The sequence below is a fragment of the Acipenser ruthenus genome, chromosome 51 (genome assembly GCF_902713425.1).
Source record: "Acipenser ruthenus chromosome 51, fAciRut3.2 maternal haplotype, whole genome shotgun sequence".
Classification (NCBI taxonomy): domain Eukaryota; kingdom Metazoa; phylum Chordata; class Actinopteri; order Acipenseriformes; family Acipenseridae; genus Acipenser; species Acipenser ruthenus.
In genome coordinates this window covers 7,853,003-7,872,419 of record NC_081239.1, presented here as the reverse complement: position 1 = coordinate 7,872,419, position 19,417 = coordinate 7,853,003, and the positions used below count along the sequence as shown (strand labels likewise).

Below are 19,417 nucleotides of genomic sequence, written 5' to 3'. Positions count from 1 at the left end.
TCATACCCTGATGTAACTATCACTATTATCTGCTGTATTATTGAATTGTGGTTTGTCACACTTATACTTTGCTTGAACAAAAGTTATTGTATTTCTTGCTCTTATTGTATTACTTGTATTGTAACACTTGAAATGTATTTGCTTACTATTGTAAGTCGCCCTGGATAAGGGCGTCTGCTAAGAAATAAATAATAATAATAATAATAATAATAATAATAATAATAATAATAATAATAATAATAATAATAATAATAATAATAAATAACTAATTGAAAAAAAGAGAAATAAATAATACATGCTTCCTTCCAGGAGTAATCTAGGCTATATTTCAAGGAAGCATTGTCTTGATTCTGGTTCAGTCAGATCACGTGATGTGGTGCTTCATGCGGAACACTGTTTGCTTCAGGGGGTTCGAGGCGGGTTACGTCATTTGTTTGCTTCACATGAAGCAGTGGTCATTTGAATCACCTGAAGTAGTGAATCACTGAATCATGTGACTGATCCGAAGCCTCAGTGAACCCCGTGTATGATTTGAAGCCTCATTGAGGCAATGAACGCCGTGTATGATTTGAAGCTCAGCGCTAACGTAGTTGAATCAGTTGAAGCCCCTCTCCAAAACTCATAGGCATTCTAGTATCAGGCATAGCATTAATGGGTCATTAGTTCAGTGTCTCATCGGTGTCTCTCGGATGGCTAGATTATTACAGATTATTTTTAAGCATACAGCATACTTGAAGCGTAACCCCAAGTCAATTAAAACCTATTGAACATTTAAAAAAAGAAAAGTGTTTTTAAAGAGCATAATATATAGAAACACAACATCATAATAATGTTTATTTTATTACATTTCAGTGAAACATACTTGAATGCAAAGATTTCTACAAATACATCCATATATATTTTTATTTAAAAAAAATGCATATTCCATATATGATTTGGCGGACACAAACCCGTACCGCTAGATTGAGATTGATTACTTCATCTCACTAAACTCATAGAGCCGTCACGGATCCCACAGTCATAACACAAACATCAACAACATATGGTGCTTTAAGGTGTAATGGTGTGTTTTCAATAGTATAGCAATTTGATATTTATAAATTATATTTATTTTGTTGATGTATCACAATGAAATAATATTGAATTCAAGGCTTCTTTGACAAAGGTTTGAAAACACATTTTACTAACAATTATTTCTGGAAAACATCTCAAATAATCATTACATTTATTTTTATAATAATTAACAATTATTAAACTCCCCCAATTTCACATAATAGCAGCCAGCATATGTTTATATATATATATATATTATGTGAGATGGCAGGGAGGGGGTTAAAACCTCTCTGCAGGAAAAACATGTGCGGAAGGCACACTTTTGTTTTGTTTAATTGTTTAATTGTTTTGTTTAATTGTTTGTGTTAATTGTTTAATTGTTTTATTGATTGATCATTACCTGCACCTGGCTACTATTGAAAATTGGAGCCAGGTGCAGGGTTTAAAAGGAGAGCAGTCAGTCTGCTCTGGGCAGCTGCTGAAGAGGGTAGAAGCCCGACTGTGCTGGTGTGTGGGTACAGCCGTAAAATTAAAAAAAAAGGTAGAGTGAAGCCTTTTTGTTGTGTGTGTGCTATTCTGTTTGTTTTGTACAGGTAAACACCTTAGCTGTCCTGTCTTTTAGTTTAGGTTCCTGTTTTAGTTAGTGCTCAAAGAAGAGCTAGGTGTTTGTTTTGTTTATTTTTGTTTTTGTGTTTCATTAAAAAAAATTGCGCAGCCGCGCTTCAAAAAATCCATTTCCGTGTGTTGGGTCAGTGTTTAAAGGGGCAACGAACCGTGGTGAGTGCGATTCTTTTACAATATATATATATATATATATATATATATATATATATATATATATATATATATATATATATATAATATGTTTTTTAATTTAACAAAGATGAATTGAAATTCATTTAAAATGTAATTTGACAAACAGTATATTCTTCCTTCCAATTCTAACCTACGTCAACGAAGCATTATTGATTCGAATTAAAGCGTTGTATTGGTGGTTTGTGTCTCCTTTTGTAAATATACCATCAAAACGTTTCGATAGTGAAGCTATGACACCGTCAGCAAGATTTTACTCCGTGAGCGTGCGTGACTGAACACCCCGAGCGTCTGCAGCGTCAGAGGATCCGTAGAACTGCAGGCGTTTGTGTCAAGTGATGTATTGCTTCATGCGAATCAATTGAACCTTTGATTCACAACACTGTTTGCTTCTAACGGTTCGAGACGGGTCAAAGCGGGTGAGGCTTTGTACCCATCACTAGGAATAGTCTGTCCCTGTTTAGAGAGGGACAATTTAACTAGACCCAAAAAATGCATTTGTTTTGTTTCAAATAAAGCCACGCCCTGGTGTGTTTCCTTCTAGGTTTTGTTTTCCTTGGATTTAGTATTGCCTCCTACACACCACAAGGACATGATCCTGAAAGACAGCAGCAAAATCCATTACTGTATGTGTATATATATATATATATATATATATATATATATATATATATGCATCAATGGATTATGGAAATGAAAAGTGGTGCTGTAGTAGATGCTGGGAAACATCTCTCTCTCTCTTGCTTATTTTGGGGTCCATGAGAACATTCCTTTGGTAAAGTTTGTGAACAAAGGCATAATCCATGGTCTAGGTGGCTTGTGACTGATTGCTTCAATATTTGTTCTGAGTACTGAGTTAGGGAACACAAGGTACAGTAGTACAGGTCTAGTATTACGTCTTAGGAGAACTAGCTAACATGGTAAATACTTTGTAGCGAGCCTCCTATACTTTATAGGAGGCTGTGTGGTCCAGTGGTTAAAGAAAAGGGCTTGTAACCAGGAGGTCCCTGGTTCAAATCCCACCTCAGCCACTGACTCATTGTGTGACCCTGAGCAAGTCACTTAACCTCCTTGTGCTCTGTCTTTCGGGTGAGACGTAATTGTAAGTGACTCTGCAGCTGATGCATAGTTCACACACCCTAGTTTCTGTAAGTCGCCTTAGATAAAGGCATCTGCTAAATAAACAAATAATAATCATAAGCGAGGGTACAAAGGGAATTGTTCAAAATGCTGTATATACAATACATGTTATACAGTGACACTCGGTGGTGGTTCTTGGAACTGCAATGAAATAATTCAGGAAAAGCATTGCCAATTTTAGTTTAATTTTTCAATGGGTGATGTTCTAATTTACATATTATATTTGTTTGTGTTGAGACAAAGGGAGGATTTGCACTTTGTATGTTTCAATAGAGATCTTGCGAATTAATAATCATACTTATTATGATGAAACAGATCGTTGAAATAAAAGAAGCAAACATTTCTTCTCTCACACAGACTGCATCATGTAGGCAGACATCACCAGGTGAAGAGGAAACCTCAAGGTTGAAATTAAATCAGATGTTATCAAAATAATTAATACTGCACTTGATTTTCTTCTAGGTGCTGAAATGAGGTGATTCTGATTTTGATGAAGATTCAAATGTTGGGACGGGTGAAGACAACAATGAAGCATTCAGCTGATGATCACATCGAATCTCTTTCACTCCAAGAACAGGACTGAACATTGAAACTGTTGTTCTGTTAAAGAACAAATGGACTATGAGATCGCCTTTCATGGACATTAGTTTTTTAAATAATGGGATATTTAAATGATATACTGTATTATTGAATATGTCTGGAGTGAATGAAGGGAAATGTATGTTAATGTTATTTGTAACAATGGGTTAGCAATAGAAATATTGTGTAAAATGATTGCGTTTGTGGGTATTGTAAAGCATATCGCAAGATGTAATGGGGTTTGCATAATTAAGGAGAAAAGGGGTAATTGTTTACTAATGTTGCAGATAGATAGTTAAGCATTGATAAACTATTTTAGTACTTATTCAATGTTGAGTGATCATTTTTGAAGTTAGTTTAAATCAATCTGATGTGAACATAATGTTGATATGGTCTGAAATATGGATTCTGGAAGAAGTGATTTTTACATACACAAATGTTAAAATACTGTTTTACTACAAATGCGAAAAATTGTAAGAAATCAAATCTGTAATAACTTTAGAATGTCTATTTTTGTGTTACACCTGTTAAACATCTGTACATGGAAAATGTGTTTTTTCCCCTCTATGCCAAAGACAATGATGATTCATGCTGCTGACACCTATGATTCCAATAAGCTTCAAGTGAATCCCTTTCCTGAAATTACAGATAGATTGAAACAACTACTGGGAGAGGAAGAAAGGATAAAGGTACATTGAGCAGAAATACAGGTTCCAGTGGACGCTCATCAAGACAAAACTGATGAATTCATACATGAAAGAAATTTGGAATTTCTGTACAAGAATACATACTGGGATTGTCTGTTTAAGGGAGCAGTAACCTGGAGTTGAACTATTTTTGTAATCATACTGATGATGTTTATATATCTTCCTAGAATGATTCACTAGTATTATGGTGAAATAATTCGAATTCGCACAAAGAAACTTAAGGAGTTGTTGATTATAGGAATTATTGATTTAATAACCCTATCGATGGCAGGTATTCGAAGACGGGTAAGATCTAGGATGCATCTAGACAACCTAAAACAGAAGCTTGTCGCTGGGATTAAATTCAATCTTCAATCAATTCCTTATAAATCACTACTTTTGATAAAGTTTGTATTATTTTGCATCACTGTTATGTAATTGAATATGAACTATTATGTACTGTGTATGATGGTGAGATACTCTCATATATTATATTTAGAGCATCTAAGGGATGATTGTAAGGAAATTTGACAGTCCATATTAATACATTGTTTGTATGGAACTTTCAATGGAGAGATATTGAGCACAGAGTGTAGGTGGGGTATTTTGGAATGCAGTCTCTCTCAATACATTGCAGGGACAGCAAATATGACCATTTATGGGCATTTGTGGAAAGGGTCTCTGTTGTGCTCTGTTTTGGTTGCACGGGGGGATGGGAGAATCTCAGAGATAAGAGATGCAGAGGAATGTTTGTGAGGCTTGGGGACTGGCCACGTACACAGGTTTAGGTGGACAGGGTCTCAAATGATGTCATTACAGGGGAGTGTTCTATGTTATTAAAAAGTGATTGCAGCCATTATCTGTGGCACAGATTCCATCCGCTGTGACCCAGAGCATTTGTCTCTGGTTTCTTCAAATAGTTCTATTCTTGTATTACACCAATAAACATATTTTTGACTTTCACTGATATTGTTTTTCAGTTTTCATCAGTTTTTCCTTACACAGCCTATGTCAAAACCAGACCTTGTTTAAAAGTCCAACAGCTGTTTCGACGGAAAGAGCAAAATATTTTTTATTAATTTTATTGAAATCTGTTTAGCTATTTTTCAGTATTTCTTAACAACAGAGATTAAAACATTGTTTGATGATTTGAACTCTGTATCCATTATTATGTTGACATTTCTACCAACAGAAATACTGTTAGCATCGCGATTTAATCCAGCTCTGTTATTATTAAGGCAGAGTAATATTAATAGATCAGGTAAGAAAGTAGGTTGTGCGGTAAGACAAAAATTACTGCACAGTCACATGATCTTGTTTAGCCAATCACAGTACCTAATTTATCCAAGCCATTTTATTAACTCAATTTCAATTAATTTGTTATTTTATTATTTTTTGTTTACTTCACAACCCATAACCACAGAACACCACTTTATTATCTTAATTAAGAGTATTCAAGTTCAACAAAGAGCAAATACAATATATATAGTAACTGTCTTCAGTGCTACATTAAGAGGAAATCCTGTTTAAAAGCAAGTACACTATTTTTACAGTTACTGTATTCAGTGCTAACAAAATCAGATTATTATTTATTAGTAGACACCCTTATCCAGGGCGACTTACAATTGTTACAAGATACCACATTATTTTTACATACAATTCCCCATTTATACAGTTGGGTTTTTTACTGGAGCAATCTAGGTAAAGTACCTTGTTCAAGGGTACAGCAGCGGTGTCCCCCACCTGGGATTGAACCCACGACCCTCCGGTCAAGAGTCCAGAGCACTAACCACTACTCCACACTGCTGCCCCACTACTCCACACTGCAAAACATTGACCTTACATATTGTATTGTATATATAAGAGAAATGTTTTTCAATTTGATTTTGTTTCCATCATTCTTTTGTACATCTGGAATCAATAGCAGGTTAATACGTTTCTAACTGAATACATTATTTTCAATGCTTATTAAAGTGTTTTTAAACACTTAAGGGAGCCAAAATATTTTATGCCAAAATAGATTTTCATATTCCTAGAGGAATCCTTTTGTAATGTTGTAAATTAATTTAAATATCGTATCATTGATATCGGAATTTCAAAAACCGTAGGAAAAAAATAATAATTTAAGACTCAAATACTGTGAATTTTATATTGTGGTAACGCTACTTCGAACAACTTCTTCCTCCCCCTCCCCCTGTCTCCCTCCCTCTTCAATTTCATGAAACTCCCCATCCCCTCCCCCCCTCCTCCACCACCTCCTCCCATAAACCCCCACTGCTACGGCGACCCCCACACCAGCCAACACCCCCAGGGCCACACCCACATAAGCGCCCGGTGACAAGCTCTCTTTTCAGGGGTTGAAAAGTTGGCTCATCTGGTGGAAATCCTCAGGCTGTGCGATCTTCCACAGATTGGTTTTGGAATCTTTGACCCAGGACAGATTGCCCTCGCTCATGATCATGATCGTGTTAGTCATGGCGTTGCTGACCAATGGTTTACGAATGAACGGTGGCAAGCGTATATCGGGCAGCTGCCCTTCGGTGAACTCGCTGGAACGCACGCAGTACATAATCTGGCATCCATCGTTCATTCCTGCTAGGTGTTGGCTAAAACCTTTAGGGCATTTTTGGGCTGAAACCTCTCCATTCTCCTTATCCTCCCCCCCCCTCTCCACACTTAAGGGGTTCCCAGTGTGGCAGCTAAAAAAACCCCCAAACGGGACTGAATTCCCTGCCTGCATTTCGTAATCATTACTCACGCACACTTTCATCCCATCAAACAGCTTCAACTCTACGAAGCCAGCCGGGCATGACTGCGATTTGGTGAGAGGGTTTGGACTAGCAGAGGTGTACAGGCCTCCGAAAAGGTACCCCGAAAGAGATGGCACTTGTTTTTGGGTCGCTACACACCAATAGGCATTGAAACGGGCTTTCCTGACCCTATAGATGTCACCACAGATTTGATTACAACTTTTAAAGAACAAAAATGTTGTTTTGCATTCCTCGTGGCATTCGTAAGTACTGTAGCCTTGTTCCTTGTTATCTGTTTGGAGTTTGACTGCGCTGTATTGTTCAGGACAGGAATAGGCACCTGTTAGTGGGTTTTTCTGTTCCAGTTCGTGGCATAGATCCTGAGAGTCTGTCGTTAGTGCCATACAGTCCTGAAACACGCCTCCGAATGAGAAATTCGTTACTGTGGCCTGGCAAGAGCCGTCGTCTACATTTGCATGGAAATTGAAATTCGGCGACTCTACCTTGACGCAGCCAGGGACGGTGTTGACTTGGTAATAGGTCTTGATGGCTTGGGTCACGGCCAGCACCAGTTTGTGGATTGTAGGCTCTGATAAGCCCAGTAGAGACTGCTGGTTAAACACAGCCGGCAAAGGCAGACCAGTGCGGTCAATCGCCACCAGATTATTGGCGATGCTTTCTTGCCATTTCTGCAAGGTAATACCAGGATAGAACAGGGCTCCTCCGTGGCTTTCAGTGACCGAATAGGTGATGTTTCCAACGTACTGCCGGCTAGCGGAGTCCTGAGTCGAGCTGGAGGCCCCACTTTGGTTGCCGAATCCCACGTTGACGACATCGAAGAAACGCAATCCAGCAGAGACGCTGATGGACCTGGAAGAAGAAGAGTCCTGGCTGCCCGAGAGGACGGTGGATTTGAGGAAGTCCTCCTGGACCAGGCTGGCTCCAGCGTGCACCGTGGTGAGGACGTGGGTCCCGTAGTTCAGCACCAGGGACTCGGAGAGGAAGCCGGCCAGTCGGGTCTGGTTGTTCTCCAGGGCCTCGGCGATCTTGTAGACCTGATCTTGGAACCGTGGGTCAAGGGAGAAGCCTGGAGTGGACTGGACTGAGTAGAGGAGATTACGAACCTGGAGAGATGGGGAGGGGGAAGGAGAGTGGAGGGGGAGAGGGTGAAAGAGGAGGGGGGAGGGAGAGAGAGAGAACATTATCAAGTTTAACTAAGAGTAAGTACAATACACAGTAACTGTCTTGCTAAGTTAAGAGTAAATCAAGTTTAACTAAGAGCAAGTACAATATATATATATATATATATATATATATATATATATATATATATATATATATATATATATATATATATATATATATACAGTAACTGCACTGTAAAACCAAAGAGCATGTGATGTGTTTATAAGATAAATGGTGTGTGTTTATTGATGCAGGGAGGTTTTCTATCCCTAAGCAGCAGTGTTTATATGTGATCCTGTAAACACTGGTATTTAGACTTTGTAATATGAACACATTCTTAAACGCTATGTTTTTTTTCACACACTCTGAATATCACTATCCGATTTGATTATCTACATTAGCATAATAGCGAATCCAAGATTAGTGATAATTAAAGTATGTGAAATCATAGATGACCTCAACAGTTGAACTTTAAGGTAAGTCTATGTAAAATGAAATTGATTAATTTAAGACCACCGGTTTTAGCGGTGAAATACACACATCATGCGGAAACATTATTTGTAACAAAATGTTTAAATTATTAACTGTATGTTTCATCGAACTGTAGGCCAATGTTTCATCTATTTAAACAAATGAAAGATGAAACTGTGTTAAATAAAACAATGTAAACAAACTTGCCATACAAACATGGATCTGTCAAATAACATTTAGTTAAATAATAGCTAAACACTGGTTTCGATCAGCCCGATTCAGGCAGCAGCTGGTCAGGACCTCTTCAGCGCTCAGCTATTCAAAGTTGCCAATGTCTATTTTGTTTCCTGAGGTAAAGCATCTGTGGTCTGTCTGAGGTAAGTCATTTATATCTTTTTAATGGAATTTTAAATCATTTTTATTATATTTAATATAAAGTTATATGTAATAATAGGCTACAAAAAGTCTAATCTACTATTTTTTTGGCAATTGAGCTTGTTTTGGTTGTTACCTGCACAATAAATACAATAGGCCTACAGTTGAGGGTAAGTTCATTCACTTGTTTCTTTTGTTTAAGAGATTTGTCCTGTTTCTTCCCCCAGCATCGCTGCGCCGGTAACAGATTACTGTATTTTCATACTTGTGTTACTGTGCCAAAAATAAAAACACAGAGTTCATGCTGTAATGCACTTCCCCCCTACCACTTACCTCCTGCCCCCCTTTCCTGCTCCCTACTTCCTGGTATTTCCATATTGCCATAGCCTTGTCCCAGTTCAAGGACTTAAAAAGGGGTCACTTTAATCCTAGACAGTTTTCATTTATGTTATTGTTAAATTAAAATGTAAGTTATTTATCTTTTTAAAGTTGATGCAATTACACACCAGTTACAGTTTAGTGTATAGATTAAACATACTGAAAGAAGAAAAGATGCAAACAGAGCTATATAAAGCGTTACACAGACTGAAATAATGGAAAAAGCACATCTGAATGGTGACGGAACACTGAAACATCTGCTGGTGCGATGACTTTAATTACAGATTTTTCAATAGTAATTGCTGCTGGTGCGATGACTTTAATTACAGAACTTTCAATAGTAATTGCTGCTGGTACGATGACTTTAATTACAGAACTTTCAATAGTAATTGCTGCTGGTATGATGACTTTAATTACAGATCTTTCAATAGTAATTGCTGCTGGTATGATGACTTTAATTACAGAACTTTCAATAGTAATTGCTGCTGGTATGATGACTTTAATTACATAACTTTCAATAGTAATTGCTGCTGGTATGATGACTTTAATTACAGATCTTTCAATAGTAATTGCTGCTGGTATGATGACTTTAATTACAGATCTTTCAATAGTAATTGCTGCTGGTGTGATGACTTTAATTACAGAACTTTCAATAGTAATTGCTGCTGGTATGATGACTTTAATTACAGATCTTTCAATAGTAATTGCTGCTGGTGTGATGACTTTAATTACAGAACTTTCAATAGTAATTGCTGCTGGTATGATGACTTTAATTACAGATCTTTCAATAGTAATTGCTGCTGGTGTGATGACTTTAATTACAGAACTTTCAATAGTAATTGCTGCTGGTATGATGACTTTAATTACAGATCTTTCAATAGTAATTGCTGCTGCTATGATGACTTTAATTACAGATCTTTCAATAGTAATTGCTGCTGGTGTGATGACTTTAATTACAGAACTTTCAATAGTAATTGCTGCTGGTATGATGACTTTAATTACAGATCTTTCAATAGTAATTGCTGCTGGTATGATGACTTTAATTACAGATCTTTCAATAGTAATTGCTGCTGGTATGATGACTTTAATTACAGAACTTTCAATAGTAATTGCTGCTGGTATGATGACTTTAATTACAGAACTTTCAATAGTAATTGCTGCTGGTATGATGACTTTAATTACAGAACTTTCAATAGTAATTGCTGCTGGTATGATGACTTTAATTACAGAACTTTCAATAGTAATTGCTGCTGGTATGATGACTTTAATTACAGAACTTTCAATAGTAATTGCTGCTGGTGTGATGACTTTAATTACATAACTTTCAATAGTAATTGCTGCTGGTATGATGACTTTAATTACAGATCTTTCAATAGTAATTGCTGCTGGTATGATGACTTTAATTACAGATCTTTCAATAGTAATTGCTGCTGGTATGATGACTTTAATTACAGATCTTTCAATAGTAATTGCTGCTGGTATGATGACTTTAATTACAGAACTTTCAATAGTAATTGCTGCTGGTATGATGACTTTAATTACAGAACTTTCAATAGTAATTGCTGCTGGTGTGATGACTTTAATTACAGAACTTTCAATAGTAATTGCTGCTGGTATGATGACTTTAATTACAGATTTTTCAATAGTAATTGCTGCTGGTGTGATGACTTTAATTACAGAACTTTCAATAGTAATTGCTGCTGGTATGATGACTTTAATTACAGAACTTTCAATAGTAATTGCTGCTGGTATGATGACTTTAATTACATAACTTTCAATAGTAATTGCTGCTGGTATGATGACTTTAATTACAGAACTTTCAATAGTAATTGCTGCTGGTATGATGACTTTAATTACAGAACTTTCAATAGTAATTGCTGCTGGTATGATGACTTTAATTACAGAACTTTCAATAGTAATTGCTGCTGGTATGATGACTTTAATTACAGAACTTTCAATAGTAATTGCTGCTGGTGTGATGACTTTAATTACAGAACTTTCAATAGTAATTGCTGCTGGTATGATGACTTTAATTACAGATCTTTCAATAGTAATTGCTGCTGGTGTGATGACTTTAATTACAGAACTTTCAATAGTAATTGCTGCTGGTATGATGACTTTAATTACAGAACTTTCAATAGTAATTGCTGCTGGTATGATGACTTTAATTACAGAACTTTCAATAGTAATTGCTGCTGGTATGATGACTTTAATTACAGAACTTTCAATAGTAATTGCTGCTGGTATGATGACTTTAATTACAGAACTTTCAATAGTAATTGCTGCTGGTGTGATGACTTTAATTACAGAACTTTCAATAGTAATTGCTGCTGGTACGATGACTTTAATTACAGAACTTTCAATAGTAATTGCTGCTGGTATGATGACTTTAATTACAGAACTTTCAATAGTAATTGCTGCTGGTATGATGACTTTAATTACAGAACTTTCAATAGTAATTGCTGCTGGTGTGATGACTTTAATTACAGATCTTTCAATAGTAATTGCTGCTGGTATGATGACTTTAATTACAGATCTTTCAATAGTAATTGCTGCTGGTATGATGACTTTAATTACAGAACTTTCAATAGTAATTGGCCAGAAGCTACCTGAGCAGGAACCAAAATGTGGGAATTTTCTTAAGCTGATCCAAATAGTTTTCTTGGCAACAAATACAACTTGTACCAGAGAAAGTGCAGGAACACTTAAGTAGCTGGTTTACAATCATAATACTATGTTTGGTCCAGATTTGCAGAATATTTCACAACACAAGTATTGTACTTTTCATATCAGCAATGGCAATTTGGGTGTTCTTGATGATTACACAAGACGAAGGTTTCGGGTCCATATACAGAAATATATTTAAAATATTTGAGGTGGCGAGAGAATAAAATGCAGTAAATTATGCAAACCCAGCGCTGTAGCTTTTTTCATTTTTTGTAACTGGATTATATATAAGGATCTGTGGTAATAACTCTAAGGTAAACCAGCCGTCAATGTCCATATATATTTCAGCTTACAGTTACGTTATTATTAAATAAAATATTATTATTACTATTAAAAAAATGATACAATCTAGTTGTTTATTATAATGTATACTGGTAATTTAACCAGGCAACTACAATATCTTCTCTATGAAAGATGTAAAAAACATGTTTTAACTTGCTGTCATGTAGGCTACAGTCGTTCTTAACATATATTATTATTATTCACTTTGGGGGAATTGTCTACATAGCACCCATTTTGCTACTATTATTGTTACCGGTACAGTGCAGTAATGAATAAAATGCACACAACTTGGTGCATTGGCACGGTCTTTATCGTCAGCTATGTCATATATACTGGACAACTTACTTAGCATACTAAACTTTATTGGTTGTATGAAATCTTTTAACGTGCCGGTACAACATGACCGTCACTTTATTTATCCTGACGGTAGTTTTATGAATGAGAAAAAAATACCACCACCGTTTATTAACGGACCGTTGAGGAATATTTATGAATAACCCCCAGTGATGACTGTGAGAGAAATGTGTCAGAGCCATCAAAGGAATGGGCAAAACCACAGCCCAATGAAAATCATATAAACATGCTTTTAAAAGAGACACACGAAGGACGTCAAATGTGGTTGTCCCCAGTCCCCAGTGGGGACAAGTTCCCTTGTCTTGAAAAATATGTATTACACACAAATAAGAAAACATATTGCAGCAATGGGTGGTTAAAAGCAGTGTGATAAACTGTAACAGTGTTCTTTTCATTTTGTATACGTCTTTTGTGTCAATAAAAGATAACGACTAGGTAACTGGAGAGCCAGATTTAACAATATGATGACTTTTTTAATTCAGTTAAATTTAATGTACTCTCACATATTTTTATTGTATGATGCAATGGAAAGAGTGTTTAATCTTTGCACAAAACCAATTATTTTGATCAATCTTAGATTGAGTTATCCATATTAATTTTGTGCATACTTCTTTCAAGTGATATATGCTTAATGCTATTAAGGAGCTGATGGGGGAAGACTGCATTAACATGCAGGTAGTCAATAATTTAACCCTTTGGATTGAATTTATTCCATGTGGAAACTTGGAATTTTTCATGTCATTGACCGAATACCTAATAAAAGGCCTGGAGTTGAATAGCCTTGCTGTTGTACATACATATATTATAGTTTGGTTGTTCCTTTTAAGGGGAAGACTCTTGATGTTCTCTTTCAATTCAAAAATAGCCATCAACTAATGAGTATCGCCGTCAGGTGATCCGAAATTACTGAGCTTTGTATAAAAAAGCTGCAAACAGGCCACTGTAGTGCACTGACGTCAGGTCTCCGCCCCCTGTGAGCACTGGAAACAGACAGCGTCACTACAGAACGGTCTCTTTTGCCCCCTGCGAGCACTGGCATCAGACAGCGTCACTACAGTACGGTCTTTTTGGCCCCTGCGAGCACTGGCATCAGACAGCGTCACTACAGTACGGTCTCTTTTGCCCCCTGCGAGCAGTGGCATCAGACAGCGTCACTACAGTACGGTCTCTTTTGCTTTCAGCGCTTGTCCTAGAAGGAGCTAAGTATTGGTTTATTCTTATTACTTATTGCTAATTTGGGAACGTGTCTAATTGTTGTACCCCTCTCGCTTTCTAGTTGCTGGCGGCTGCCCCTTCCCCGGGTTTACTCAATTGACCTCCCGCTCCCTGAGCTGCGATCGCAGCCCGCATATCACCGGGCTCTGTTGATATTGCGTCCACCCGCCTCGCTCTATTTTCGGCGTGCCGGCTGGCTCTGCTCGAGTTTCTACTACAATTTATCTGGCTGACCTTGGGGTTAGCCATTCTTGTAAGCATATATATATATATATAGACTGTAGAATGTCCGCAGGACAAGGAGTTACCGCGCTACTGGTTTCCTTCAGTCGCGCCCACTAGACAAAAAACCTCCCTTCCCTGACTTTGTTCGGGAGGTCCAATCCACATGGGGTAACCCGGCTTCAGCACCAGCTTCGGTGGCTGAAGCAAGGAGTTTATCGGCTCTGCATGACGCAGCTAGCGCCGGATTGCCAGAGTTCCCCCCGGTGGACTCAGCAATTGCCACCCTCTTAAAGGTTCCAGGCATTGGTCCAGCTAAGGACTTGCTATGCCAAAATAAGCAGTGTAGGTCGACCGAGGTCAACCTCAGGAAGGCCTACACTGCCTGTGTCCAAGTGACCAGGCTGTCAAACTCTTCCAGCCTGCTTATGATATATCAGTTGACTCTTATTCAAGAGCTCATTGATACTATCACGCTCGTGCAGAAACTGGAGCTGCAGCAAGTGTCCGAGGCACTCGCTAGGCTGGTACAGTTCACTGGGAGGGCAGAGGGCAGGTGCCTAGCGGCCCTAGTGGTTGCCAGACGACAGCTGTGGCTCTCCTGTTGAGAAATATCCTCTGTACGATACCGTACTTCTAAGATTGTTACAGAAACTGTATCAGGACATACAGTATGTCATTTCGAACCCAGATGCTGAGGCGCTGTTCCATGCATCCTGGTATGCATGTCATGACCGATCATGTCCGTCTGCCGCAGTGTCTCCCTCGCGACTGCTTTGGTACACTGTACCCATTAGTTGATGGCTATTTTCGAATTGAAAGACAACGTAAGGTTGTGGATGCAACCCCAGTTCTCTGAAAGAGAAAATAGCAATCAAGCAGCGAGGTCGCTTCGGCAAGCCTCTGCGGCCTGAAGCAAAAGAGACCGAACTGTAGTGACGCTGTCTGATACCAGTGCTCGCAGGGGGAGGAGCGCTGAGGTCAGCGCACTACAGTGGCCTGTTGGCAGCTTTTTTATACAAAGCGGATCTCCTGACGGCGATACTCATTAGTTGATGGCTATTTTGACTAGCTCTACCACCGCTACGCTCTACCACTAGCTCTACCACCGCTACGCTCCCCTGCCTCCAAAGCCCGCTCCTTCTCCACCCTTGCTCCGCAGTGGTGGAATGACCTTCCTACAGATGTCAGGACTGCCCAGTCCCTGACCACATTCCGGCGCCTCCTTAAGACTTACCTCTTCAAAGAGCACCTGTAGAACTCCTCTGTTTGTATCCTGGGACACTATCACCCTTCATGTAAATGTGCTTTATTTTGCTCTTATCAGCCCCTATTTTACTGCATTTAATCCTGTACTTCAGAATACTGTAATCTGCCAAGTTTTTAACCTGTAGTACTTTGTATTTAATCACATCCTGATGTAACTATCACTATTTAATCATATCCTGATGTAACTATCACTATTACCTGCTGTATTATTGAATTGTGGTTTGTCACACTTGTACTTTGCTTGAACAAAAGTTATTGTATTTCTTGCTCTTATTGTATTACTTGTATTGTAACGCTTGAAATGTTTTTGCTTACGATTGTAAGTCGTCCTGGATAAGGGCGTCTGCTAAGAAATAAATAATAATAATAATAATATTTTCTCTTTCAGAGAACCGGGGTTGCATCCATAACCTTACGTTTTGAGCTACATGGAAAACAACACGATATGACAAGGGAAAGGGAGAAAAGATTAGAACTGTTTTTGTGGAGAAACAGGAACGTCATCCTACTATGCTGTATGGTCCAGTGGTTAAAGAAATGGGTTTGTAACCAGCAGGTCCCTGGTTCAAATCCCACCTCAGCCACTGACTCATTGTGTGACTCTGAGCAAGTCACTTAACCTCCTTGTGCTCCGTCTTTCGGGTGAGACGTAGTTGTAAGTGACTCTGCAGCTGATGCATAGTTCACACACCCTAGTCTCTGTAAGTTGCCTTGGATAAAGGCGTCTGCTAAATAAACAAATAATAATAATAATATTAGCCTTCGTGGCTTACACAATGCTATTGATACAAAGATGATCTCGATGTGGATTTTATTTTATTTTATTTAATCTTTCAAGTTTAGAGAGATGTTATGTATTATTTATTCTCAAAGATGGAGATGGAAATGATTAAAAAAACATGTCAAATATCCAAAGAATAGTGTTGTGACTCTAGGGCAGCTTTCCTTTTGCTGTAGATGGATGAATTGTTTTTTTAATGTGGAGTGCTTTTTACTACTCCATTGTGGAATATGTTTGCAAATGGCCTTATTTTCAAAAGTCAGTAAAAAGTTTAGTCCTAATTAAGGAAAGGACACTTGAAAGTCACAGTCAAAGCTTGTAAAACCAATCAGTAACTTAAGTGAAACTACAATTACAATTTTGAGGGCATTTCATATAGATGTACTCTAAAATATAGCTCAATTTTAAAAGTTTTTACTCAGACATTGTCTTACTCATGTTTGTAGAACATCCCCGACGATGAGGTTGAAAAGCATACAGCAGCAACAACAATAGGAACAGCACCACACAGTCTGATTCTCTGAAGAAGGGAGACTGAAGGAGGCAGTGGTATTATTATTATTATTATTATTATTATTATTATTATTATTATTATTATTATTATTATTATTTATTTCTTAGCAGACGCCCTTATCCAGGGCGACTTACAATCGTAAGCAAATACATTTCAAGTGTTACAATACAAGTAATACAATAAGAGCAAGAAAGAGCAAGGTAGTGGGGGACAGCGTTACCCTGTCCTGTCAGGCTGAGACCATACTAGATATTTTTTTGCGGTGGATGGCCTTGAAAACTAATAGATTGATTACAGTGATTCAGTCAAGATTGGACGGGGCCAGCACCTGAATACCCTATACTACAGGGCAGCAGTGTGGAGTAGTGGTTAGGGCTCTGGACTCTTGACCGGAGGGTCATGGGTTCAATCCCCGGTGGGCACACTGCTGCTGTACCCTTGAGCAAGGTACTTTACCTAGATTGCTCCAGTAAAAAAAACCCAACTGTATAAATGGGTAATTGTATGTAAAAATAATGTGATATCTTGTAAGTCGCCCTGGATAAGGGCGTCTGCTAAGAAATAGATTATTATTATATTATTATTAATACCTAAATCAAACCCCTGTATGTATTTGTAAAGTAGTTAAGATTATTATTTTTTTTTACATATAATGTATCTTTCTATCGGGGCCCATGGTAATGCTATGGCTGGTGGTATGTACGCCTCTGAGTTTTGCATTGAACTCTGACGTGTTTCCAGCATTCCAGGGGAAGTGCAGGGTTCATTTAAATAGACACAAAAATAGAAAAAGTGGGCGTGGTGTGCCCCCAGTAAACAAGCTTGCGCTTTCAACCCAGACAAGAAGCGCTCATTTAAAATAGCAGTGCAGCAGCATTGACACAGGTGGAGCGTATTATTTAGACGCGAGGTAACTTGCGTTCAAATACAAATCCAACCCTAAGTGTTACGAGAATAAACACAAAGACGTGTTTATTATCTGTTGCCTGTAGGTGTTTATTTTGATGTTTAGAGCTTAAACATTTTGATTGACAGTGTGTCTTCAGTGCTAGATTAAGAGTAAATCAAGTTTAACTAAGAGCAAGTACAATATATAAACAGTAACTGTCTTCAGTGCTACAAAATACTACACTGCAGATATCCAGTTCCAGTTCTGAGCAAGATCAGAAAGACTAGTGCTAGAAGTAACTTGAACAATATTTAACGTTAAAATAAATAATAAAAATAACACATTCGCTTACCTGCACTCGTGTCGTCACTGTCCCGTCCCGAACTTGATGTGTTTTCACTCTCTTACTTTCACTCGAATATTTGCCGTTGATGGAAAATGAAAACGTCCCTGGCAAGCCGATTGAAAACGACGCTTCCGAATTGATGGAACTCGCCACGACGCTCCGGTACTGCAGCCAGCTGTCTATCAGTTCCGAACTTTGTTCCACACGGCTGTGTTTCTGAGGTATCGTGAACACCTCGTCCGGTATGAGATAAGACCCGTCTTCGGTAGTCCGACACTGTGAATAGTTAAAGTTCATCACCCGACCCAAGTCTACGTTACGAAGATTGTCCCACCCGCCGCCAGGTAACACTTCCAAAGCCGGTATTTTTAAAACTCGCCGGCATTCCAGTAGAAAGCGGTTAGGGTTCGATGATCTCAAGAAGCTGTTGGGAAAAAAGCCGTCTGCCTGCTCGGATGCTGTGGAGCCCTCCGCCGGGCGGTGTAAGAACAGCGAGACGCTGAGTATAAACGGTAGAGAGAGAGGACCCATGATGAGAGATAATGGGTCTGGACGCGGTTCTGCTCTCAACATATATATATGTACGGTATGCGTGTTTCTCTATACAACATAGATGTCACGTGTATAGGGGAGATCCACTTAAAGTCGTTGAATAAATAACCAAGGCAATGTTTCAAAAATACAAAACCAGAAATACGACATATTTAACAAGAGTAGCTTTCATAACACAGCCATGTAACCAAGAGAAACACACCCAACATCAATGTGCCAAATGTGAAGGTACAATGATATTGTGTAATGTAGATACCAAAAACATCCGCCCATCTTTTAAGTTTCGTTAAGAGAAATAGAACCAAACTTACTGGTGCTCAAGGGTACAAAATAGTAATACAAATTCTCCTTGAAGACTGGCCATAGGAACATAACTCTAGTGATTGGTAACATGTTCAGTAACTGCATTAGCATTCCCACAATCTTTGCAGTCAAACTCATTATTTCACCAATGTTCGAAATAAAAATTAATAAACTCAGAATACAGTAGAGCTAATTAATTAGTTAGGGTCCTTCTTCGTATTACTGGAACTAATGTTAAAACCAAACAAACCACATTTCTCCAAATGCTATCAGCAATATTGATACAATAGAGTGAAATGTATTGGAAAATGTTATCTTACATGTAGAGTACACATATTTCACGTCCTATTCGTTTTCAGGTACTCCTTTCCAAACATCAAATACTCATCATACATACCTCAACATGAATTACACATTTCTGAGTACATGGACATCTATTGTTGGTTAAAGCACAATTTGAAAGCAAAGATTGTGGGAATGCTAATACTGAACATGTTTCCAATCACAAGGACTATGATTTCCCAGTATTAAGA

The 19,417-nt window shown here is 38.1% G+C and overlaps 1 protein-coding gene across 1 annotated transcript; it reads right to left on the bottom strand.

Annotated features, from left to right (window-relative positions):
- Positions 1 to 6,531: 6,531 nt before the first annotated feature.
- LOC117407798 (macrophage-expressed gene 1 protein-like) lies at positions 6,532 to 18,686 on the bottom strand. The gene is made up of 2 exons (XM_059015760.1): positions 18,036 to 18,686; positions 6,532 to 8,145 (listed from the first exon to the last, which is right to left on the bottom strand). Exons 1-2 carry the CDS (start codon positions 18,600 to 18,602, stop codon positions 6,622 to 6,624), a joined length of 2,091 nt encoding a protein of 696 aa, XP_058871743.1. The 5' UTR covers positions 18,603 to 18,686; the 3' UTR covers positions 6,532 to 6,621.
- Positions 18,687 to 19,417: the final 731 nt, after the last annotated feature.

Coding starts and splice junctions, on each gene's coding strand:
- LOC117407798 (XM_059015760.1), bottom strand. CDS start 18,602: ATGTTGAGAGCAGAACCGCGTCCAGACCCATTATCTCTCATCATGGGT. Junction 8,146..18,035: donor CAGTGACGACACGAGTGCAG/GTAAGCGAATGT, acceptor CCATCTCTCCAG/GTTCGTAATCTCCTCTACTC.